The sequence below is a fragment of the Symphalangus syndactylus genome, chromosome 19, assembly GCF_028878055.3.
Source record: "Symphalangus syndactylus isolate Jambi chromosome 19, NHGRI_mSymSyn1-v2.1_pri, whole genome shotgun sequence".
Lineage (NCBI taxonomy): Eukaryota > Metazoa > Chordata > Mammalia > Primates > Hylobatidae > Symphalangus > Symphalangus syndactylus.
The window spans coordinates 59391077-59416296 of record NC_072434.2 but is presented as its reverse complement, the minus strand read 5'-3'; the positions used below and the strand labels follow the sequence as shown (position 1 = coordinate 59416296).

Below are 25220 nucleotides of genomic sequence, written 5' to 3'. Positions count from 1 at the left end.
TCAGATGTGGAACTGCTAGAACACAAAATTCTGATGTGTCTCTTGGAGTGCCAGCTCTTTAGCTATTGCTGCGTCGCTTGCTTTCTTTTGCTTTGGACCTTCGCGGGATGGTGGGGAACAAGCAAGAATTCACCAAAACAATAAAATAATAAAATAAAATAAAATAAAATAAAATAAAATAAAATAAAGCTCAGTTGTTTGGCAATAGGGATACAGAGACTCTAAAGATAATCAAAAGTTTGACTGTGGTCATTTTGGTAGTAAATGTCTTCTTCCTCTCTAAATCTCTATAAAGCTTTATGAGAAATTTGACTCAAATTTATTACTTCCTGTTTTTCTTGACCAGAGATGGAAATGGTAAGCACAAAACAGAAGCCCCAAAGTGTGGGAATCTAAGCTACAGGTCACATATCTGATCACCGACTCCTCGAGAGCCTGGGGGCAGACTCAACTAAACTGCTGGAGGCATTCACAGCTCATACTGTCAAGTGACACTGCAGGGATCTGTCCACATTGCCTTTTAAAAGAGCAGTCTCAAGCCCCCTGCTGCAGCCACCCATAGCCATGAACTCACCTCCTCTCCCGTCTTGATTTCCTGTACAGCTCTGACTTCTGCCAGGGTCCCTTTGTAGGTCACAATGACATTGGGGCAACAGCTATGATTCATCAATGCAACGCTGTCAGTCAGAAGAGAAAACCCGGTTTTTAAAATGAGATAGGCAGACTGTTTAGTCTCCTTCACTACTTATTTGCTAAGTCAGAGGAGCTGAATCTTTGCAAGACATTTTTTAAAAATCTAATAGTTGGCTATCATATTCTAAGAGGTTGTTCTGCATGCATTGATAATCCTATCTACCATCTACGACTTTCACCATATTAAAAACTGAAATCCACAGTTCAAGTACTATCTAAGCCAAAACCAAAACACACACAACAGCAAAAACAACAAATGCCACAAATACTCCTTCCTGATGGAATGCAGCTCTCAGAACCCAATACCCACAGCTAATTGCTACTCCACTATACACTGTCAAAGACAGGTGCGTTGTCGTTTTCAAGCAGCTTTTTGTATTAGTGGATTATTTCTCACATGTTTTTTTCAGATGTTGAGAAATGCCAGCTTCCTAAGGGAGGAAGGGTGTGTGATCCCCTGAGAGACCCGGAGACACCCGTCTGAGTTTCTCTGCACCTCAATTTCCTCATCTGGAAAATTGGGACATTACTGCTCCTGCTGCTCACTGTCTGCTTTTCAGGGACAGCGAGAAGGAGAGAGAGAGATTCGCCTATGCGAGGTGCTTTGAGCTTTCTGATTATATCAAGGTCAAAGTTCTGAGAACAGAAATTTCTAAACTACAGGGAAAAAGTGCTTGATCTCTGAAAATGCTGCCTTTGAAATCACAATGCCGATATGATTTCAGCCCAAAGGGATTTTTTCCCCCAATTAAAACTGCCCAGAAACTGGGGCTCATGCTTCTATGGGCACTCACAGCCATGTGTCATTGCTCTGGTGGCCAATGTCACCTCCCTGACCCTCCAGAGACCACAGCCCCTCTCCTGCTTGCTCTGAGAACACAAAAAGGGAAAGGGGTTTCGAAGCCTGATGAAGATGAAGTGCCCCAGGCTGGCTATGGCCAAGTGCACTCCCCCACCTCCTGGTTGCCAAAGGCCTAAGCAAAGTATGTGGTTGGCCTGGTGCCTGAGATAAACAGGTAGCAACTTCCTGGTCTTGACCTTGGGGAGAGCCACCTCTGCACTGCACCAAGGCCCGCTTGGCTTCCTGGAAAGTGATGCCCAAGGAATCAGGCCCTAGGAAATCAAATAAACAAATGCATCGAAAGGCAGTTGTATTAAAATAAAAGCACATTTCTAAACCATCTTGTGGAAGTATTAAATAGTTCAAGGCAGACTCGAGTATCTCTTTAATGAAGGTGGGGGAAATGCACTAAGGCAAAGACCCCGAAACAACGCATGTTCTTGGTATCATAATTCTGTTGGCAACCACTGACAGGTGTGAATCCTCAAAGCACCTCACTCTTTTTTTTTTTTTTTTTTTTTTTTTTTGAGATGGAGTCTTGCTCTGTTGTCCAGGCTGGAGTGCAGTGGCGTGATCTCAGCTCACTGCAACCTCCACCTCCCGGGTTCAAGTGATTCTGCTGCCTCAGCCTCCTGAGTAGCTGGGATTACAGGTGTGCGCCACCATGCCCAGCTAATTTTTGTATTTTTAGTAGAGACAGGGTTTCACCATGTTGGTCAGGCTGGTCTCCAACTCCTGACCTCGTGATCTGCCCGCTTTGGCCTCCCAAAGTGCTGGGATTATAGATGTGAGCCACCACGCCCAGCAGCACCTCTTAATCTTTGTCTTTTAAGATACTGAGAACAGAGACATTCCATAGTTCATTTCAGTTATAAAGGTGTCAATACACACCTTCTTCAGTGGGTCCAATGCCTTCTTTTTCTCCTGCCTTTTCCCAGGGGCCAAAGTTAAAAAAAAAAAAAAAAAAAAAAAGCTTCTTTCCTCTCCTCACTACCAGAATTCCAACTGCAGATGATGCCATTTTGGCCCCAAGGACAAATATTACATGAACAAACTTTTTAGTCTCTCTGGTTCAAGTAAGCCCATGACAGCTGCTCACGAGACACAGACTGTACAGATTCTTCTCTTTCTGAACTACACAATGCACAGCGTCTAGCAGAGACGCACATAGCTAAGGGAAGGCACATCACTCAGGGCAAATGCATGAGTGTTAAGGGTTTCTTACCTATGTGGCAACCTACAGGCAAAGGCCCCTGCAGTATATGTTAAGCAACCTCCCTCTAGATAGAACTTATCTACAATGTGGATTAATTTGGAGGGTGGGGGGATGCATGATGAATTCCTTGGCTCTATCTCTGAAGCAAGGGTTTGATTTCAGGGACTGAAGCATTTTGGAAATACTCATTCCATGAGACAGACAAAGGCAAAATCATTCTTGGCAATCCATTAAAGTCAGATCTATAAAGATCTCCATTTGTCAACTGGCTAGCCTTTGCTGAATTACTCAAGTATTCTTCAAGTCCAGAGAAAATCCTATAGTTCTTTGAAACTTTTATCTGGCCCACTACTTCAGCATATTCTCCCTCCAAATTGTGCTGTTTCTGTACTGGTATTTATCAAAAAGGACAGATGGAGAAGAAGCTCATGTATTCTGTACTCAAGCTTGTGGCCAATTCTTGGTTGGCAATTAATGTTTCACTTTGAGCATAAGAAATGGAAAGATTTCCAGAACCACAGATAGGCAGAAAGCAAATTTCTCAGCAGGGCATGAGCTGTTCCTTCTATGCACACTATAAAATATTCTTTAATAACAGCTCTCTGCCTAGCAGGACTTAACAAGCAACTGTTCTCTTAACTACTACCTTTGGATCCTTAAGTGTAGGGGAAATATTTTGAAACCTGGCAGATTAAAAAGCTGTTTTAATTCACTTGGAGTTTCATGTCTGCCACATGCAGTTAGGTGGGTTATTTAAAAATGAAAAAAAAAATCAAATTAGTGTTAAGTAAGTAAAAAGGAAAGAAATGAAGTCAAACTCAGCCTACTCAGGAAATATTGCTGATCCCAAATGAGAAAGTTCTTCATCTTCAATTGTGAAGCCATTACAGTTAACCTGCAGCAAGAAAAAGGCAGAAAGGAAAAAAATGAGCTGGAGCTTCTCTCTGGGTAGAGATCATTACTAAAAATTTTGACCTTTAACAAATAAGGAAGATGTTTTGGTGTGGTGGTTTTAAAACCTTTCTTTTGCCCATGTTATCATTCAAACAAAATTTACTTATCAGTTCCATGCATAAACAAACAAGCAGAATTGTGATGCATCCCTTAGTGTAGCCTACCTACCATCTAAATACAGTGGCCCAGGCATGCCAAAGACCCCCAAGACTCTGAGGACTGACATTTGCACACTTGCATGGGAGTTAAGATACCTGGAGTCTAATCTCAATTCTGCTACAGCTTTGTTATATGATCGTGAGCCTATCACTGAATCACTGTGTCTTTAAAGAAAAGAATCAGCTGGGCGCGGTGGCTCATGCTTGTAATCCCAGCATTTTGGGAGGCCGAGGCGGGCGGATCACAAGGTCAGGAGATCGAGACCATGGTGAAACCCTGTCTCTACTAAAAATACAAAAAAATTAGCCGGGTGTGGTGGCGGGCGCCTGTAGTCCCAGCTACTCAGAGAGGCTGAGGCTGGAGAATGGCGTGAACCCGGGAGGTGGAGCTTGCAGTGAGCCGAGATTGCGCCACTGCACTCCAGTCTGGGCGACAGAGCGAGACTCTGTCTCAAAAAAAGAAAAGAAAAGAAAAGAATCAATCCAAATCCAGCTGGGCATGGTAGCTCACGCCTGTAATCTCAGCACTTTGGGAAGCTAAGGTGGGCGGATCACCTGAGGTTGGGAGTTCAAAACCAGGCTGACCAACATGGAGAAACCCCATCTCTACTAAAAAAAATACAAAATTATCCAGGTGTGGTGGCACATGCCTGTAATCCCAGCTACTCAGGAGGCTGAGGCAGGAGAATCATTTGAACCCAGGAGGCGGAGGCTGCAGTAAGCCAAGATTACGCCATTGCACTCCAGCCTGGGCAACAACAGTGAAACTCTGTCTCAAAAAAAAAAAGGAATCAATCCAATGCTCATCTCATAAGGTGAGGTGGTAAATATGAAGCCCTTATTCATCTAATCTAATTGCTATCCCTCTCTCTGTTAGGGAGGCAGAGGGATTGAGGGCTTAAAGCTGAGGCACTGAGACCTTGCCTTTCAAGTCTCAGCCAAATCACCTACAGGCCACCTTCTCACCCTTTAAAAGAAACGTTGTACGGGCCCGCTGGCTCACGCCTGTAATACCAGCACTTTGGGAGGCCACGGTGGGCAGATCACCTGAGGTCAGGAGTTCAAGATCAGCCTGGCCAACATGGTGAAACCCTGTCTCTACTAAAAATACAAAAATTGGCCGGGCCTGGTAGCATGCACCTGTAATCCCAGCTGCTCCAGCTACTCGGGAGGCTGAGGCAGGAAGATCACTTGAACCTGGGAGGTGGAGGTTGCAGTGAGCCGAGATTGCACCACTGCACTCCAGCCTGGACGACAGTGTGAGACTCCATCTCAAAAAAAAAAAAAAAAAAAAAGAAATGTTGCATAGAAAAATACCAAGGGCAACTTTCACCATTCTGGAAGCCTAACTTAGAACAAGCAGGCTGAAAATGAGGACTATACATGCCTAACTTATGTACTGTTTTATAAACTCATTCTTTCCACAGATATGTACTGGGAGCCCTTACATGCTGGGCACTGTGCACAGAAAGACAAACAGGCTGAAAATTTGTGGCCTCAAAGAAAATCAGACTATTAGGAGACAATTCGTTAGGTGAACTTCATATGTCTCTAAAATTTCAGCACTGGAAGAAAACTCAGACTCTACTTTTTTAGAGGACGAAACTGAAGCCAGAGAGGAACAATGATTTGTCCACGGTCACAAAGCTACTTGGTGACAAAGGCTGAGACCCCTGCTTGTCCCACGCTGCTATGAAGTCTCTGTCCGTGAGGCACTCACACTGAACGATTCCACCCCACTCTCTTCTGCACTTGGAGACACTGCACTGTTACAATTCAGGCCAACAGATGGGCTTTGTAAAACTAGCATCCTCTGAGCACTCACTCTGGGCCAGGCACTGTGCTAGGTACTCCAGATTTACCATCCCATAAATCTGCAGTATCACTATTGCATTACTACAGCAACTCATTTTACAGATGTGAAAATTGAGGCTCAGGAAGATTCAATGATTAAGTGACTTGCTCAAGGACATGTAAATAATAAGTGGCAGAAAAGGAGTCAGAATTCAGACTAGGCATTCTGAACAGCAACGCTGGTTTCTTCACACTATACCATGTTCCTTCTAAAATTGGTCAGATCTACTAAATGCTAATGTGGTTATTTTGCTTAACATTAAAGGGCCAAACGCAGGGGCTTGAAAATCTTGGTATACAAAGCAATAAGAGCTATATGATGGGTTTGACTTAAAGTATTTACAATTCAACACAAAAAGCAGAAAATGGGAGGGTACAGTGGATTAGTAAAATAATACACAGCCTTTGAAATCCTGGGAGTTGGGCATTTGTAAGTAGAAGACTTGGCATACTATTTCTTGTGCCAACTCCAAGTACCCTGACCAATTCTGTCATACAGACATTGACTAACAACCATTAACCAATGACCATCAACCAACATTAGGTAAGAGTAAATTAAAGTTTTCATTCATTCAACAAAATTACCGGAGCATGACCTGTATCTGGTATTATACTGGGTTCTAAATGATCTATGTATCATCTCAGACTGAATACTACCACGCCTCAGCAGTTTCTGGTACAAATGTTTTCAGGATGAAACAATGAATCAGAAAAGTTTGCAACAATTTTCAAAACTGATCTAGGGACAGACAGCTTCTGACTACTTTGGGGATGAGAGTCTTGTTTCTTTGATTTTTCAGTCCCTCCTCTGCAGCCAGCCCACTTAGACCAGTCGATGACTCCAGATTCCTTCAGAATCAATCACTTTATGACCATCAGTCCCTTTATTTCCTCCCCAACTCCTCTTACTGTGGAAGACTGCGTGTGTTTCTTCATGAGCTAAGGCTCCCATGAGCCTAAGAGTCATTACCGTTCCTTTCGTGATGGTGTTTAAGCCTACTTACGTAGCAGTTTTCCTGCCAGCTTTCCCTCCCTTCTGAAATATCCCTAGAGAAGGAAAGTGAACTTGCATGTTAAGAAACATGCATGGTCCACAGTCCTTTTTCTGAAGTCAAATCAGGCGTAAGAACCTTGCAAAAGCTATTCTCATAATTAGCATTTAGACTAGATGTAGGCTGCACACCAAAAATACACTTCCCAATCATGCATATGTTCCCAGTGATTAGAACACACCTCGATGCTGTCAAAGATGTGCGGTCACCTTCTGCTGCCAGCTGCTGCCAGGTCTCGAGGTAACCCATGACAGCCTCCCATGGACCAGACGGTGGAAAGGGCTCAGGGGCTGGAACAGCAGACACGTAGCTGCTGGCTGAGAGGTGGGACCGGTGGCATGTGGCTGCAGCAGCACCTTGCATTTCTGCTTTGGAGTTTTCTTTGGGGATCGTAAATGTCCCCTTTCAAATTTACATATGAAAAAATTATATGTGTGTGTATTTGTGTGAACACAAATAATCACAAAATGTATACTTATTTGTATTCACATAAAATCTCAAAATGTATACTTATTTGATAAAGTCAATAAAGGAATTCTCTATAGTTACGTGTATGTGTGTATGAATATGTGTGTATATATATACATTTTTAAGGTATATAAATGTTCTGAATTTTCTGAGTCAGTCCATATTTCAAAGAGTCAGTCACTTTCACCACAAATATACTTCTACTTGTGAGATGGAGTGACTTGATTTTTGGTTATGAAAATATGGTCCTTTAACTACGGCATCAACATTGAGGAATCCTATCAGCATGCATCACTGCGTTAGAGGAAAAGCTATCTTTTTCCATAGCCAGAAAAGTAGACACTTTATGTTTATTTCATCTCTCTGTTTTCTCATACATAAACTATCCAGAAAAAGTATGTATTCACTTTTTCAGAAAATGTAAGAGAAGTCGATTCCTCACTTCCCATTGTCAGCCAAATCTATTGTCTCAGGATACTTAGGAAAATACAATTTAAACCCAGGATAATATGAAAATTAGAAAAGTCTTTTATTCCTTCTACCTTAACACTCAAAACTTGAAGCCACCTTTTCACCTACAAGGAATCGCATATTTTTCTGATTATGACAGTCACATAACTGAAATATATCTAAATACAGTTTATAAAAGAATTCAATAAATTGTTAATAGTTGTTCACAGCTGGGGGGAAGCTGAAGTGGGCAGAAGTGATGAATGACTCACTTTTTTTTTTTCTTTATAGACAGGGTCTCTCTCTGTTGCCCAGGCTGAAGTACAGTGGTGTGATCACAGCTCAATGCAGCCTCGAACTCTTGGGCTCAAGTGATCCTCCTACCTCAGCCTCCTGAGTAGCTGGGACTACAGACGCATGCCATGGTGCTTGGCCACTTTCTTTATGTGTGTAATTTTTAAAGTATGTGCTTTTTGCCTTTTTCTCCTTCTTAGCATGCTTTTTGTAAGTTATACATGCTCACTGTAGAAAATCCAGAAAGTCACCCAGTAAAAAGCCTAAATTTTTCCACAACTCGGAAGACAACTGTGAACTTTCACTTAATCTTTATGTTATGTATGTGTGTTTTCATATTATACCCTTTTTTCATACTTTTCATACTGCTTTGATACTTAATGTTATGTCATCAGCATTTCCCATGTTTAGACAGTCTGTGAAACGTAACTTACAAAGGTTATGTAACCTTCCATCACATGGAGATGCCATAATTTATGTAACCAAACTCCCACTACTGGCCATTTATAGTATTTCCTTTTCCTCTTTTCTTTTTCCCTTCCTCCTCTTCTTTCCTCCTTCCTTCTTTCTTTTCTGCCTTTGGCTTTTAAAATAATCCTACAATAAACAGTTTGTACGTAAATCTCTGTCCATGATTTCTGATTATATCCTTAGGACAGATTCCTGCCAACAGAGTTACTGGGCAAACGGTACATTAGATAATGCTTATTCTATTCTAAGACAAAACCAGAGAGGTGTCCACTTCATCTCTTTTACACATCTGGAGACTGATGTAGCTTCTTGCTCCCGTGGAGCAGAATTCTAGTATTTCTCTGTCTGGGAAGGTCACTTTCAACTAGATGCCCAGTTTGTAGAGGGAATCGCAAAGGCACACGAGAGAGAAATCCAATCTAGTAAGTCAGGCCAGGAAGAGCCACTCTCACGATAACAGGAAGGCTGTGCGTTCCCCGAGGCATGGCCGCTGCACCCTTTGTTCTCTCGTCCTAACAATGCCCAACCCTTGCCTTGCCAGTGGCCTAGTTTCCAAAGCTGTAATCACTTTCAAATTGCTCTTGCTTAGAAGCCTAAGTTTTCCTCACATCTGATTTCCGTAAACCTAGGCTTCTCTAAACAAGATTTCTTAGCCACTGTCAGGAAAGACTTCCCGCATCTAGACCCACTTGGGCTCCTCTCAGCAGTGACTGCCCTTCCTCGGGCCATCACAGAGGGCCCTCCTATCAGTGCAGCCTTGGTTACAGTGAAAAAACACTACAGATAGAACAGAAGGTTTAAGAGAGTAAAAGTAAAATTTAATGTAGGAACTTCAAATGGTCTTTTCTTTGCAAAGAGCTTAAAGTATGCCAGAGTACCAGGGCACTGACAACTCCTTTGTTTTCATGAACTCTTTGTGAGGCAGAGGCAGAGGCGAATTTCCTACACTCCACCCATCAATGAGGGCCGGCAGAGGGGACCTTGATCTGCTCAAGGTCACCGAGCAAGGCTATGGCAACACAGGGTCCAATTGGCTCAGAGCTTCGTTGTCAGGAAGATGCCATCGTTCTATTTGCATTCATCTTCACTGAGTGCGTGCTGGGGAGACGGCCTTGGAGAGGGAAAGGCCAGACTGAGTGTTACCTGCTGCCGGCATCCTTACCTGTGCAAAGAGTACTACGAGGCTATCATTGTCAGGGAATTCGAGATGCTTGGAGTAAAAGTGATGGAGAGCAGCTATGTCACTCTGAATCAAATCCTTCTTCTCATTGTCTAACTTATCCAGATCTGTGGATAAATAATCCATTATTCACCTGGTAGAAAGCATGAGATTTCTAGCTACATCCTATTTTTGCTGTAAATGATATAGAGGAAAGGAAGGGGTGAAAATAAAACCCCAAAACTAACATGTTGAACCCCCAGAGAACATTCTTCCCCATCACTTGGTTTAACTGACAAACCCTAGGGAAAGAAAGCAAGCCATTTCTTCCTTCTCTCCCTCTGATGACTAGAAGTCACTCGGGACACGAGATTTTGACTGACTGTTAGCAACGAGGTCAGGGATGGGTAGCAATGACTCATAACCAGCCTCAGCCTAGTCAAGGGACCCCCAATTGGCCCGGGAATCTGGGCCATGGTCAAACAACTTGGACAACCCCTGATTTCATGGCTTTCAGTAAGAACATCAGCTATTTAGAGGACTGCAATTCAGCAAAGATCCAAAAATATTCAGCATGCCAAGAGGGCCAGCAGGAGGTAGCTCAGGGTGCAATAATTCATCTTGGGAGCTCCTACGTCCTTTAATTATTTCCTAACAATCCTGTCAACTCAGAAGAAAAAAGCTAAAAGTGCTTTTCGAAACAGTACAAAAGTCAAAATAAAAACTAGTAATTAAAGAAATCACTACTCCTCTGAGCACAAGCTAGCCCGTCCTCGCTTCAATCCTGCCTAACCCATGTGAAATCTGTGGCTGAGAGAGCTGTGCGGCTGGTCACAGAAAGACTTACGTGATTCAAACTCCTTCACAGCTAACAATTTTTCTGAAGGTGTTCTCTCTGGGTGGATTTTCTAGCAATTGGGGAAGAAATCACACAGATACAAATTTTTTAACAACCAGTGTAATAAAGTGGCACTTTCACTTTTACATCAACATAAAGAAAAAGTAACAATTCTTAAGGAAGTAAAACAAGCTACTCAAGGACTCCACCACTAGGGCTCTCCACCAGCCAAATCCAAAGACTCTTCTAAAGTGCTTTTTAAAATATCTACTGTGTACCTAACACCCTGATAATACTATGCACACAGTAGGCTCAGAAATGCCTGTTATGGGAAAGAACAGGGCCGGAAAACAACTTTTTAGGGTCCTTACTTAAAAGGACTGGGTCTACAGACAAACCATCCTATTTATTATTTCTCCTTCTAAAAAGGAACAAAATCAAACCCCCCATCCATTTTACACTTTCTTTAAGCATAGGCTAAAATGATCTCAAATTCTGTGTTTCAAAAAGAACACTTTTGGTTGTATCTGTGAGCCCAGATTCACTTTAAACGTGTTGCTGGCTTTGTTCTAGACACCCCAAGAGGAGCTAACAATAGTAAACCCGCTAGGCTTTGAGAACATGAATAAACTTGGTGTTGACAAGAGTTCAAAGGCAGCGCTCAGGAGCTGGCCCAAGGCCGTGTCTTTGTAATCTGGCTATTCAATTTGGGGATACAGGTGGTCTAGCAGGGCACGCTCACCTCCCTAGTTAACATGTTAAGCCTCCCCTTGGTAGTTTGGTAGCCTGTCTCCCCTAATCCTTTGCAAGCCACTAGAATACAAATGGTCTGTTTTTTTAATCATCAAGTCCTATAGAGATGAAAAGATGGGCAGGTAACTTTCATTTAATACACTATTAGTAGTAGTAGTAATTATAATAAAACTTGAATGAAGCTTGTATAAACTCATCTTTGCATTCAGACTACCCTCCTGGTGCTGAAATATTTCAATAGTTCTTTTTTAGAGCAGAAATCTTCCATTCACGGGATGCATTTTTATAAGATTTATAAGTCATCTCGCTTGGGAAAGCTTTTTATTCAGGAAAGTCTACCAGCTCCTTCTGAATTCTTAACATATCACTATAAATATCATCAATAATTCAGGGGAACAAAATAATAAAACACCAGCTTGGCCACCCAATCCTCCCAAGATGCGCAGAGATCCCATCTGATGACTTACTGACTCTGATACCTCACCCAGTCATCCTATTCCCTCTGACTCATTCAGCCCAAATACTCTGCATAAATTTAAAAATAACTGTTATTAAGGATCCGAAAGTTAACCTCCTGCAGGGAAACAATTCTGATGTTTTGGTCTCACTCTACAGGCAACCCATGAATGGCTTTTGTTACTCTCGGCTGGCTGGCGAGTTAGCATTTCAGCAAGCACCTGACCCAAGCTGAACATAGCTGAAGGATGACCTCAGAGTTTTGAAATGTTCTACTTCTGTTTACACAGCCCAGGATCCTAACTTGGTCTGGGGACAGATACATGCTAATCATTTCCATCACATTTGGCTTAGATTAAAAAATAGAAAAATTTTAAGGGTGGAGGAGGACTGGGAGGTATATAGGAGAAGTGGATGAAACTTCAGCTTTTTTTTTTTTTTTTTTTTCATTTTTAGAGACAGAGTCTCATTTACTTTGTTGCTCAGGCTGGAGTACGGTGGCACAATCACAGCTCACTGCAGCCTTGAAGTTCCGGGTTCAAGCAATTCTCCTGCCTCAGCCTCCAGAATAGCTAGGACCACAGGTGTAATACCACCACACCTGGGAAATTTTTTTAATTTTTAAAATTTATTATAGAAAATGGGTCTCACGGCCGGGCGCGGTGGCTCACGCTTGTAATCCTAGCACTTTGGGAGGCCGAGACGGGCGGATCATGAGGTCAGGAGATCGAGACCACGGTGAAACCCCGTCTCTACTAAAAATACAAAAAAAAAATTAGCCGGGCGTGGTGGTGGGCGCCTGTAGTCCCAGCTACTCGGAGAGGCTGAGGCAGGAGAATGGCGTGAACCCGGGAGGCAGAGCTTGCAGTGAGCCGAGACTGCGCCACTGCACTCCAGCCTGGGCGACAGAGCGAGACTCCGTCTCAAAAAAAAAAAAAAAAAAAAAAAAAAAGAAAATGGGTCTCACTTTGTTGCCAAGGCTGGTCTCCAACTCCTGGATTCAAACAATCCTTCTGCCTTGGCCTCCCAAAGTGCTAAGATTACAGGTATGAGCCACTATGCCCGGCCAAAATTTCAGCTTTAAAAGATTTATAGTCCAGAGGCCCTGCCACCAACTTCTCTGACAGCACTGAGGGGCAAGACCTCCACAGCCTGGACATATGCCTTCTAAGCCCCACACTGCCTATTTCACTGGATCACAAGGACAAGTTCTATGGCATTTTCCTGTCCTCTTTTTAGTTTGGGTGTCTAATTATCATGCAATCAGCAAGAACAAACCAGACCAGGGGGAGAACAGCCAGTGTGGCGGCTAAAGAAATTTCATCTTGGATGCTGATGTACCATGTTGATTTCTGGTTAACTCCTGCTCTGGGAATGCTTCTAAGATTTCTACTTTATCTATGGCTACCTTAAATCCTGCCTTAGGTCAATACAATCTTGAGCACAAATCTTGCTCTCAGGCAGATTTGCATAGCATCCTTGCCTTTCCTTGTAACTGTTGTACACATTTCTTCCCCATGGTATATAAGCCCTGGGTCTGGTGGGTAATGGTGCAGGGATCCACCATCTTGTCTTGCTGCCACCCAAGACATAGACATGGCTTCAGTTCATAAGTCCTAGTAAATGTTTCCAATAAACTGGATTTGTCAGCTTCTTTCTTCTGTTTCTCAGCTTCCTTAGTCTTTGAGGGTAAGTTTGCATAGGCCTGCCCACCACGGAATAGTCAGAGTTGGCATCACTTCTGGAGAAAGCCATTGATGACTATCATCTGTTTCCATCAAGGGCACCTCTTTCTTTCCTTCTTCTTCACTTTTTTTTTTAACTCTCTTCCCCTCTCCCTTGCCTCTATTTCTACTTTTCCACTCTTTCTCTTCTTTGCACATGTCATAGTCAAGGCTGTTCCATCCAATTCTTTGCCTGCCTATGCACAGGCAAGAAAGGAGCCAAGAAAGAGCAGAATATTACACAGGAAAGGGGAACAGAGTACACTCTTTATGTCAGAATGAAAAGAGGGGAAAATCTCAAAGCTGCTCAAACCAATCTGGTTCCCTAGGAAGCTCTAATTATTTGAGGTCAGGCTTTTCATGTCATGTATTTCCATGTAAACCTGTCATGAAAACAGCTCAGAATTTCAGAGCTGTGCCTATGCTCCTGGCCTAGGGTAAGCAACATCCTAATTGCACAGGGCACACAACTAACCAGATTATGCCTGGAGTATTTTCCCCACCCTTGTCCATATGGATATGATAGGAAATGTAGTCTAAGGATGTTTAACGAGAGATGGTTACCAAAGGTCAGTTACTCATCTTTCTGACCTTTAAAAGAAAAATAAAATAAAATGCACTTGAACATTGTCCCATTTCTTCACCTGTTTGGCCAGAATCCTTGCTGTTAGTCTTACAGTCTCCGAGGGATTCCAGTTTTCCCCAAAAACAACCATGGGAGAACATTCCAGCTTGTGCATGGGCCAATCTTCTTTCTGGGAAGATTGAAAAAAACATTATTAAAAAACAGCACATACACTGGAATAAAGTGTGAGAGGAGAGGATGCAGTGAGTCCCCCTAGTTAAGGTCAAGTAAAATATGTTTCCTTTTGGAAAACACAAGGATGCTCACAAAAGCTAGAGATAAAAACATCCTTTAAGATAGGCAGGATTGTATGACCTTCACTCAGGCCTGGTCAAGGTTGTTGGGATGAGAAGACCTACTTTGTGTTTTTTCCTCAAGCACCTCATGGCTTTCTGCAGCGCCTCATTATTCCAAACAACACATACATCTTTCCATCATCTGTGCAAGCTGTCAAATTGCAGAGGGAGCAATTTGAGTATCAGCCATTGATTTGGCTGTGTTGCCTCACAGTTCCGCTCTGGCTTTGTTCTCATGTCAGGGCAAATAATGGAGAGTTGACTTACACAGCAATGAGTCCCTTTTACAGGTGACTTTTTAAAAAGCACAAATGAGGGTTTCATGAAGGGCAACCACTGGAAAGACTTAGGAATAGTTAGGACTTCCCAAAGATGCACAGGATGAAACAGTAGTATTCTTTCTTTCCTTTTTTTTTTTTTGTTGAGACGGAGTCTCACTCTGTCGCCAGGCTGCAGTGCAGTGGCATGATCTCGGCTCACTGCAACCTCTGCCTCCCAGGTTCAAGCGATTCTCCTGCCTCAGCCTCCTGAGTAGCTGGGATTACAGGCGCCCACCACCACACCCGGCTAATTTTTGTATTTTTAGTAGAGATGGGGTTTCACCACGTTGGCCAGGATAGTCTTGATCTCTTGACCTCATGATCTGCCCGCTTCGGCCTCCCAAAGTGCAGGGATTACAGGCGTGAGCCACTGCATCTGGCCTAACAGTAGTATTCTTTCTATCATACGCCCTGAAGTTTCCCTGCCCCGGGTAGAGGGATGAAGGATATTTGCTGCTGGAAGGGTGGAGGCGCCATCACTTGAGATGGGGAAGGCACTGAGAGAAGGACACCATGGTGTTTTGGAGGCCAAGGGAAGAAAGTACTTTGAGGACTAGGGAGTAAATGATGATGCCAGCGCTGGAGATAGGCTTAGTGTGAGAGGACAGACAATGTGATTTGGAATCATGCAAGCTTGATGATTTTCATAAAAACCAGTTTTGGTGGGATGATGGGGTAAGAAATGACTGGCAGCAGATTCAAGAAAGAATGAAAGGAGACACAGCTTAGAGTAGTGAAAAGTTGGAGATTTTTTTTTTTTTTAGATGGGAAATATCAGAGCACATTGTATACTGATGGAAGAAGCCCTTACACACTGTCTCTTTCACGATGGAATTGGGTACTGTCCTGCTCTGTCCTTGGCCTTCCCTAGCTCAGAAAATGGCCATAAATGCTCAGGGCAGGGAGGCTGATGTGGGCGGATCACCTGAGGTCAGGAGTTTATGATTGGCCTGGCCAACGTGATAAAACCCCATCTCTACTAAAAATAAAAAAATGAGCCAAGTGTGGTGGCGTGTGCCTGTAGTCCCAGCTACTCGGGAGGCTGAGGCAGGAGAATCGCTTGAACCTAGGAGGCAGAGGTTGCAGTGAGCTAAGATTGCACCGCTATGCTCCAGCCTGGGCAACAGTGTGAGATTCTGTCTCAAAAATAAAAATAAATGCTCAGGCCAGAAAGCTAGAGTCATCCTTGACACTGCTCTCTCATTCACACTCCACATTCAGTCAGTTCTGGCAAATCCTCTGTCTCTGCCTGGAATCTGATCACTTCTTAGCTCCCCAACCTTTCTACTCGGCTGCAGCCCCAACATCTCTTATGACTAATGTCCTGCCACTGCCTTCTAACTAGATGCCTGCTTCTGTCCTTGCTCCCATGGACTAGGTTCCAGAGAGCAGCCTGAGGGATTCTGTTGACAAAACTCAGATCAGGCCAGTCCTCAGCTCAAAACCTAATGGCTTTTCTCATCCAGGCAAAAGGCCAAGCGCTAAAGGTGACCTAGGAGGCCACACGTGATGGGAGCGTCCCTGCATCACCCCCAGACCATCATCTCCCACCGCACTCTCATCTGCCTCACTGCACTTAGCCACAGCAGTGTCCTGGCTGTGCCTGGAGCCATGTACCTGCCTCAAGGCCCTTTGCACTTGCTCTGTTTTGTGGCTAGCACTCTCCTCCCCTGGATATCCATGTGACTCCCTCCCTCCTCTCCAGCCACTGCTGGAATGTCACCTTCTCAAGATACCTGCCACAATCACCCTGTCAGAAACAGCACTTCCCCATCATTCACCCTTTCCTTGCTTTCTGCTGCTTCTTAGTACTTCTCACCACCTGAGCATATTACATATTTATTAGTTGCTTGGTTTAGTATCTGTCTCTCCCCAGGAAAATAAAGAAACTTTGTTTTGTTCATAGCTGTAACCCCAGAACTGACAACAGTGCCTGGCATTTACTAGGCACTCAGTATAGTTGTTGAAGGAATGAAGATGTCTCCCTACCCTCTTCCCTCCACCCTGATCCCCCAAGAAGGAAGCACATAATGTCACTTAATGATTTAATGCAGTCTATGGTACAGCCCTTTAGCTCAAGTTCTGGGCCAAGATGTTCTGCAGAGTTAAATAACGCCACGCCAAATATAACTAAGAGCAGGGAGGAAAAGAAATGACAAGATATGCACAAGGGAGAAGAGAATCTGTTTTTAGCCAAAGCCTGAAATGAGAGCATGGTGATGAGGCGAAGAGGTGGGAACAGGTGGGTCTGGTTCCCTGCAGACTAATCAGCTCCCTCCTCAGCTGCAGAGCAAAGACAAAAAGACAGAGATGACCCTTGGGATACCTGAGGGGATATGGGGATGTACCAGCTGGGGACAGATGGATCATTAACAACTATAGACAAATGCCCACTGACTCCAGTAACTCCAAGAAAACTCCAAGACATAATCTCTGTCCCTAATGGGCCTGCAAGCTGTTGTTTTCTGAACTGCAGGTGGTGCTTTGGTGTTTAGCAACTACAATGAATACCTGGGAAGTTAAATATGAACATTTATTAATATAATTATTATTTATAAAATATAATCAATTTATTAATGTAGTTGATTTAAAATTAATGTTACTGTAAATATTACGTAATGGTGACATTTATTGATATAAATGTCCTCAAAAGGAAGGGAATCAAACACAAGGAAAGCTCTGGGAGGAAAGCAGAGTGCTGTCAAGCAGGAGGGCTGCTGACCCGGGACTCAAGAAACCTGCATTTTATCCCCACTCGCAGTGAAGCAGCTGTGTGACAATGCAGGTCTCTTAATCCCTTTGCGCCTGTCTCCTTGGCTGTAAATAACATGATCCCTAAGTTACTTAGCAAGTCCAGAATTCTGAGTCTGTGAGTTTACACCTTCCAACAGTGATAATCAGATATCAAGCTTGAAGACTACCAACAAATGTGGGCCAAATAGGGATCATCAGGCATTCATCAGGCACAAAGGATCCCATCAGCGGATCCACAAGAAGCACTCAGAACAGTGCCTGGCACAGGCTGCGTTCTGAAACGTTGGTAATTGTTCATTCATTCATTCATTCATTCATTCAACAAGTGCTGCAACTGACCCTAGAGGCAGGGATGGGAGATGAAGTCTTTGACTTCAAGCAGTTTATGGCAATGTCAGAACCAAGATAAAAGTAAGAGCACTTACAATTAGATACAGTCCCACTCATAGCAGTTAAAATCAGGTAGCTGGATAAATTCAAGAAAATGCAGAATCAGGTTAAATTTTATCAAAGGAAATTTACCATAGTAATAATGTTTCACTTTCTTTTTTGAAGGTGGATTAACGGAGGAAGGGCAGAGATATAACACGATGGCACTGCACAGCTTTAATTCTTAAAAAAGGAAGATGTGATAGTATCTAGTAAAAATGTCAGGTTTTTAAGCATATTTTGATACATTCTCTTCTATCATAGAGATGGTCCACATATTTTAAAGAACCTGACAGTGGCAATGACCCTAGTTTTGCCCATAAGAAATTATAAGCAACCAGACTGGACAAAACTGAAAAAAAAAATTAGGCTAACCTGATAAGTAGGAATGAATGTGATAAATTACCTTTTTTTTTGAATACTGGCAGTACTGCTGTATACAGAGTGATTTTGCAACTCTTTATGCTTTTTTAAATGTTAACAATTTTTCTAAAACTTTTCCCACTATTCTTCAAAATTCGAGTTAGTGCTCCTGCCCTGACTGCAATACTTATAAAATTTTCTGTAAACCAGGATCTCATTTTCCAAAAAAAAAAATTAATAAAATACACATATAAGCACAGAAGGGATTCAGGAAGATATATACCAAAGTATTCTCTCAAGGAATAAGATTATGAATACTTGTTCTGTCTTAGTCTGCACTTTCTGATTTTCCCATAATGAGGACAGACTGTGTAACTTAATCAAATCCATAAAAAAGGTGAGATATGGAATTTTTCATACTGATGGTCCTCTTTTAAAACTTCTAATTCATTTTCAACTAAGATAATAACTACTGTGCATGACTTACACTTTCATGCATAGTCAAAACTGCTTAAAGATGCATAAAGAGTTGCAAAATTATCTCATGGTGCAGCAGCATTTCCAGCACTGGAAGAAAAGAGTGATTATTATGGCATCCAGTTTTCTGCTGAGCAAATATGTTGCCTTCCTCGGTAAGGAGACTGGATTTTCATCATGAAGTCCCTTTTTTGCCTCTAGCATTTGGTGTTTCTATTCTTCTAACAACAAACACAGGCTACCTGTACACATCCACATGTTATTTCTTAAAATGTGGAACAGGGAAAAAATGTCACAGGATTTCTGCTTTCCACTAGCATGATCCTTGAGAAGAAGAGTGCAAAAGCAATCAGGTGGACACCTGACCACCTTATACAAAGATGGCCCGTGCTGCTGAGCTACCATTACTAGGACATACGCTTTGCGTTTTCCCAATATAAGTGATGAGACATACTCAGTCATTCACACACATTTCTTCCTACTGGTGATGTTAAAGATTTAGAAAAAAAGAGTGGCCCAAATTTAAGATGCTTCCTATGGCTAACAGGAGTGAACTGAACCAGGATTGAACCTATGACTCTGGCCCCATTACACTAATCACCCATAACAACAGCATTTATTAGACATGTTCTATACTTCAGTTATTTTCTAGTCAATGATAAGGGCCTACTATTTTCTCACATGCTCCTCATACACACTTTAAAAAATCCCTTCCTACTTTCAAAGCTTACTCATAACCCCCTCAGCTGCAAAACACAAAGGTTTTCTTCTTCATATTCATTACAGTTAAGAAATATACCCTAGAAAGTCCTACTGCACAATGATTATTCTATATAACAACTTTCTAAAACTCTTCTCTTGAAAATATCCTGGTACAATTTATGGGTGAGTGGGTGAATGAGTAATATACTTTGCTTCCCAGGCGTATTTAGAAAAATAAATACAGTTCATTAAAACACACAGGTTACAAAATAATGCACCCAACTAAAAAGGAATTTCTGTTTCTTTTGTATTTCCTCCCATTACCCTTTCATGCATTAGCAATTAAAATCTTTCCTCTGGCACCATCACACTGAGTCAAGTGAACTAAGAGGAAAGTAACAGGACAAGACAGAGCCAAACTGTATCAAATAAAGCAAAATCCGAAAGCACTGTAGACAGAAGAGGGCTTGGGGAGAACATACACCATGGCTAGGATCCCCTAAGAAGCCTTACTCCATGTAAAGAGGAAACCCCCAGAAAGCAATGTGAGCCTTCAGCACTCTTGGAGAGGTGTCTGGCCAAGGCAACAATGGACACAGCTCTCCCCTTTCACATTCACTGAAGGCCACTTCTCTTTCTCTGACATTCCCACAGCACCTCCTTTCCTAGAGGGCCCTCACTTCTCCCAAGCACACTACTGTAAAGGGGTGAAAGCCCTCCCCAAGTAGTGTGTAAAGTCTCATCTCTGTTCTGCCACTGTTTGACCTTGGGTGATCTTGGGTCACCCAACCACTTGGGACTACGCTTTCTTATCTACTGACACGTTGAACTCGATAACCTCCAACCCAACTCCACCATCTGCTGTGTGGCACTGACCACCTGATGACTCCAGGGGGGTAGGGCCTACCTTTGAGGAAGGACCAGTTAATTACTAGCAGCTGAGGGCCATGCTTTCTTAGGTGGAGAATCACTCAATTACCTTCCTCATCGCTGCTCTTGTTTTGTGCCACGTTTTATCCTTTAAGCAGAGCCTCTACTTTGATCCCATGCAAGCACTCCCTTAAGCCGAACCCTGAACACATTTTTATCTGGAGCAAATGCCCCAGATTCCTCCCTAATGATTTCCTTTACGAAGCCCTTGCACTACCCTTTATTTCTAGGCACTTACTTTTATTAAACCTTTATGCCTGCTCTATCTCTTTATAATATACTGCCCACACTTATTTAGTTCTTCAGTACTAAAGGATGAAAAACCTTAATGGTCATTAGCCTCTTCCTTCAGCAGTGGGAGACAGATGAAACACAAATGAAACTTACAGGTCAGATCCAGCCTGCCACCTCTAGAAACAAGAGGCTTCACGAGCTGCGGTACCACTCACCTCCTAGGAGGGTACTTTGGTCACCAGACACTTAACAGAAGCACAGGAAAGCAGAATTGCAGAAGTAATCCCCAGTGCTCAGGGTGCCCCTGCCCGGGAACTCAGCGAACAGCAGGGGAAACTCCATCATGAGACTGGACACAGAAGGCTCTCCTGGCCTGCGGCCTTGCAACAGTAGAATCCTGTAACTGTTTCCTCCATCCTGGGGTTCCTTGCTCCCCAAGCAATTGTCTCATTATGAAGTGACCACCTGTACAGTTTTGTCTTCAAGGGCAGGAAATCTAGACTGTTCAACTTCTTGTTGTAGAGTAATAAACTGGCATTGTGGCGCATACAGGTTGGGATATTGGTAATGTGAGCCTCCCCCAAGGGAGGACACCCCTCATTGCATGCTTACAAATGAGGTCTCTGGGTCTGCAAATCTGGGATTCTAGGTCCTGGGGGCAGGGAAACCATAAAGGGCATCTCAAATCCCAACACGGGCCATGACGATTCGTCGAAATACTGCCACCTCATGAGGCCTAACAGAAGATAGTTTAGCAGCGTGCTCAGGAGACTCAGACTTGGAGCTAACTCCACATGCCACACACTCTGATGGTACTCATTAATACACTGTTCACAGCTACTTAAAGGAGTTAAGACTCATTTTGTAATAAGCCTTATTCACACAATGTACACCATCAGCACCCTCAAGTTCTTAGAATCCAGGGTCATTCTCCCAGACTGAAAAACCAAGCCCCTTAAATCAAAACTATGCTGTTTACTTCTTTGCATAAAGCTAAGCTTTAGTCTAGCCTGAATTACACAAATTCGATCTTCCTGTGGACTGTAATATGTTTATACTAACTCCTCACACCTGTATATAGGGTTACAGCTTATATAAAACTTTAATATCTATCACATCACGTGGTCCCTAACTCATCAAGGTGGGCACCATTGTGCTCAGTTCAGATTTAAAGAAACTGAGCCTCAGGGATGTTTTGTAACTTGCCGATTTCTTTCTTTCTTTTGAGACAGAATTTCGCTCTTGTTGCCCAGGCTGGAGTGCAAAGGTGCGATCTCGGCTCACTGCAACCTCCGCCTCCTGGGTTCAAGCGATTCTCTGGCCTCAGCCTCTAGAGTAGCTGGGATTACAGGCACCTGCCACCACGCCTGGCCAATTTTTTTCTATTTTTAGTAGAGATGGGGTTTTACCATGTTAGTCAGGCTGGTCTCAAACTCCTGACCTCAGGTGATCCGTCCGCCTTGGCCTCCCAAAGTACTGGGATTACAGGCGTGAGCCACCGCGCCCGGCCATAACTTGCCAATTTCATAGAGATAGTAAGTAGCAGAGCCAGGACCTGCTCCTGGGACCATGGCCTCCTGCTACTCCATGCTGTATGATCTGAACTACATGTGACTCCCTATGCTTGCTTTGCTACAGAATGGAATGAGTTAATTTTTCTAGAAGTGTTTAACTTACATATAGAAACAGCTAACTCATCTGGCAGGCCTAGAATCAAACCGTATATGTCGCAGGGCCTGCTGATCTCTACAATGCCATTGCACTACTCTATCTACAATTGGTAAGAGCAAAGTATGATCTTTCCTCTTCAAAAGAAGGCACCCTCCCCGAAAACTCAACTACGAGCTCCATTTATATTCTCACTGCCACACAGGCTGACAGCCTCCGGGAGCCTGCTGTGGGAAACACAGGGAAGGGGACGGTGCATATGGTCTTCAGAGCCAAGGCAGAGTCTGAGCTTCCCAAGCCAAGGTCTCAGACTGTGCTTCATTCTGGGGAGGGGCCGCTGTCCCTGGGGCGCTACAGTCAGATGAGACACCAGGGCTTAGCAATCTCTCCCACTGCTAAATAATGCTCTTTGAGGCCTTTCAGAGGCCAACAGTGTAGGGAGGTGAGAAAGAAAAAAAAATGAAATAGTGGGTAATCCAAAGTAGACCGGGGATGGGGCTGGAGGGTGGGGAGGGGGAAAGGACAACACCAGGTATGGAACAACAAAAAGAGATGCAGATACGGAGAAAATCTTCCCTGTCCTGTAGAGCCACCCTTTAACACCATCACCATTTCCCAAGGTGTATTAATAGGTTCCCTTTAAAAATAAATGCCAGGGGGAGTGCAGAGACATCGAACAAGAAGGCTTAGAAATTCACAATGCCACACTAGTATATTAAACACTATAACAGGTTCTGAAGTAAAGAGACTACGTTCCCCTAAATTGTTTGAACATGAAATGCATTTTCTGTGGAATGCCTACAAACATTCTGTGGAACAAGTGTTTACTGTAACAGTTTGGGAAATACCACTCTTAGGCCCTCAAGAGTCTACCAAGAATTCCTCCAACATCCTCCTTATTAACCTTCCCATCCCTACATTTCAGGATTCATTTGAGACTCATCCATGCTGAACCCCTCAGCCCTGGCTGCTCCTGAGGCACTGCCCCAATTATGAGTTCAGAATAGCCCCTCTCTGGCTATACAGAGGCTGGACTAGGGGCTCATCTGAGTCTCACTGCAAGCAGGTTGGGTTCAAACAGCCCAAGGGTAAGATGTAGCCTGCTATGGAGGGATTTATAAAAATGCAACAATAAAAACTTTAAAAACTTAAAGATGGCATTTTAACATTGTTTATTTGTCATCTCTGCATTTTCCGTCTGTGGCTGCAGTCCTTGGGGCAGACTTGTTAGCACAGCTGCCTGTATCTAACATGGTCTTCTTCTGCACCTCAATTTTGGTGCTGCATGTGGCCTCGAACTGTTACTGCCTATCACTGGCTGCCTGTGAGGTCGGGGTCAGCACACATCCAAGGATATCCAGCCACATCCTATGCTTTCCAGCTCTGGCTACAGGAGGGCGCTGAGGAATGCCATGACAAGGAAGAGGAGGACTTCAGAGGAAATTAGGCCCTCCCTGCCGATGGCCCAGCACCTACCTGACACTCCACATTGCAGTAAAATGCCTGCTTGCATCTTCCACATTTGGACAATCCTTCTTTCCTTAAAAACAGAAAGGGCACTGTAGTGGTGAGAGGCACAGAAACGTGAAGCTGTATATTTTATCATGCAATAACAAAAGCCACCTGGTTGGAAAGCAGAGCCAAGGTTCACCTTACCTTACTCTCCCACCGAGAAGGCGCACGTTCCTTAATGAGAGTTTGACCAGATTCAGCCCTTGAGGAGTGAGTCAAACAGCGCACGCACTCACATTTACCAAACCCACCAGTATGAAGAGCGCTGTCCAAAGAGATGAGGGACAATGGCTCTGACTGACTGGTGACCTGGCCAAAGACACCAAGGCTATGAACATCATCTGCCCAGAACTACTGTACAGGTCAGTAGTTCAAGGCAAGTCAAGGTTCTTATGCCCTGATTTTCTCATCTGCTAAAGAGGCACAGAAATAAACAAAACCATGTTGAAGGTTTGACCCCATGAAGATGGAGTGTTGGGGTACACCTACTCTGGTGAAAATCCCATGTGAGCAACAACTCTCATTATTTAGAAATTGCAAGCAATGCAAAGATGGAATTTAGTATGCTAGGACTATTCGAATGTTGTCCAGAAAGCTAAGTTTAAAAGTGCAACCTAGCAACTGGAGATAGATTCTTTTTATTTATTTATTTTTGGGACAGGGTCTCACTCTGTCACCCAGGCTGGAGTGCAGTGGCATGATTCTGGCTCACTATAGCCTTGACTTCTCAGGCATAGGCCGTTCTCCCACATCAGCTCCCAAGTAACTGGGACTACAGGGCATGTGCCACCATGCCTGGCTAATTTTTGTATTTTTTGTAGAGATGGGGTTCACCATGTTGCCCAGGCTGATCCCCAACTCCTGGGCTCAAGCCATCCAACTGCCTCAGCCTCCCAAAGTGCTGGTATTATAGGCATGAGCCGCCGTGCCCCCGCCAAGAGATAAGATTCTTGAATACGGTATTATGGGATCTGATTGCTATACATACCCATTTTGTCAGTGTACTATTTAGCTATTCTTCTGCCTCTTCATAATGGGGTCAATTCAACTTATTCATTGTTATATTATTTTCCTGCTTCCCAGAAAGGACAGGGACATTGTTGCTTCCCAACTGTTAGGTGCTCGCGTGTGTATTGTGTGAGATGAACCAAAGCTTTTTCAAAAGCTGAAAAGCCACTGAATTAAGCCACATACTACAAAACTCTTTACTTTTTTTCCGAAGTAGGGAACAATTACATTGTCTAAGTCAGAACGCAATCGGTAAAACCTGCTGTCAAACTCTTGCCCACCCCAGTGAAGCCAGCTTCTGGACTTGTGGAGATACCGACACCACGAAGCGGCTACGCCGCCGCAGAGCCACCCTGTGCCACCTCGTCCCCCCTCCTCTGCAGCCCAGCAGAGCTGATGGGGGCGGGGGCGTGCGCGGTGGGGGCTGACATCTTATAATCCGGATATACATATTGTCACGCTGCAGAATCCTCCGCTGCTTCTCGTCAGCAAGTGGTAGTCACCACACTCCTCCTACAGAA

The 25220-nt window shown here is 43.6% G+C and overlaps 1 protein-coding gene across 1 annotated transcript in view; it reads right to left on the bottom strand.

Moving 5' to 3' along the window:
• The window catches only part of SMYD2 (SET and MYND domain containing 2), a 57333-nt gene that overhangs the window by 9514 nt on the left and 22599 nt on the right, over positions 1 to 25220 (bottom strand). The window contains exons 2-7 of the mRNA XM_055233908.2: positions 23656 to 23719; positions 14026 to 14136; positions 10458 to 10518; positions 9614 to 9738; positions 3578 to 3645; positions 575 to 677 (exon numbers count right to left, since the gene is read on the bottom strand). Of these exons, the coding sequence (XP_055089883.1) occupies positions 575 to 677; positions 3578 to 3645; positions 9614 to 9738; positions 10458 to 10518; positions 14026 to 14136; positions 23656 to 23719 (532 nt within the window). The remainder of the gene's footprint in view (positions 1 to 574; positions 678 to 3577; positions 3646 to 9613; positions 9739 to 10457; positions 10519 to 14025; positions 14137 to 23655; positions 23720 to 25220) is intronic.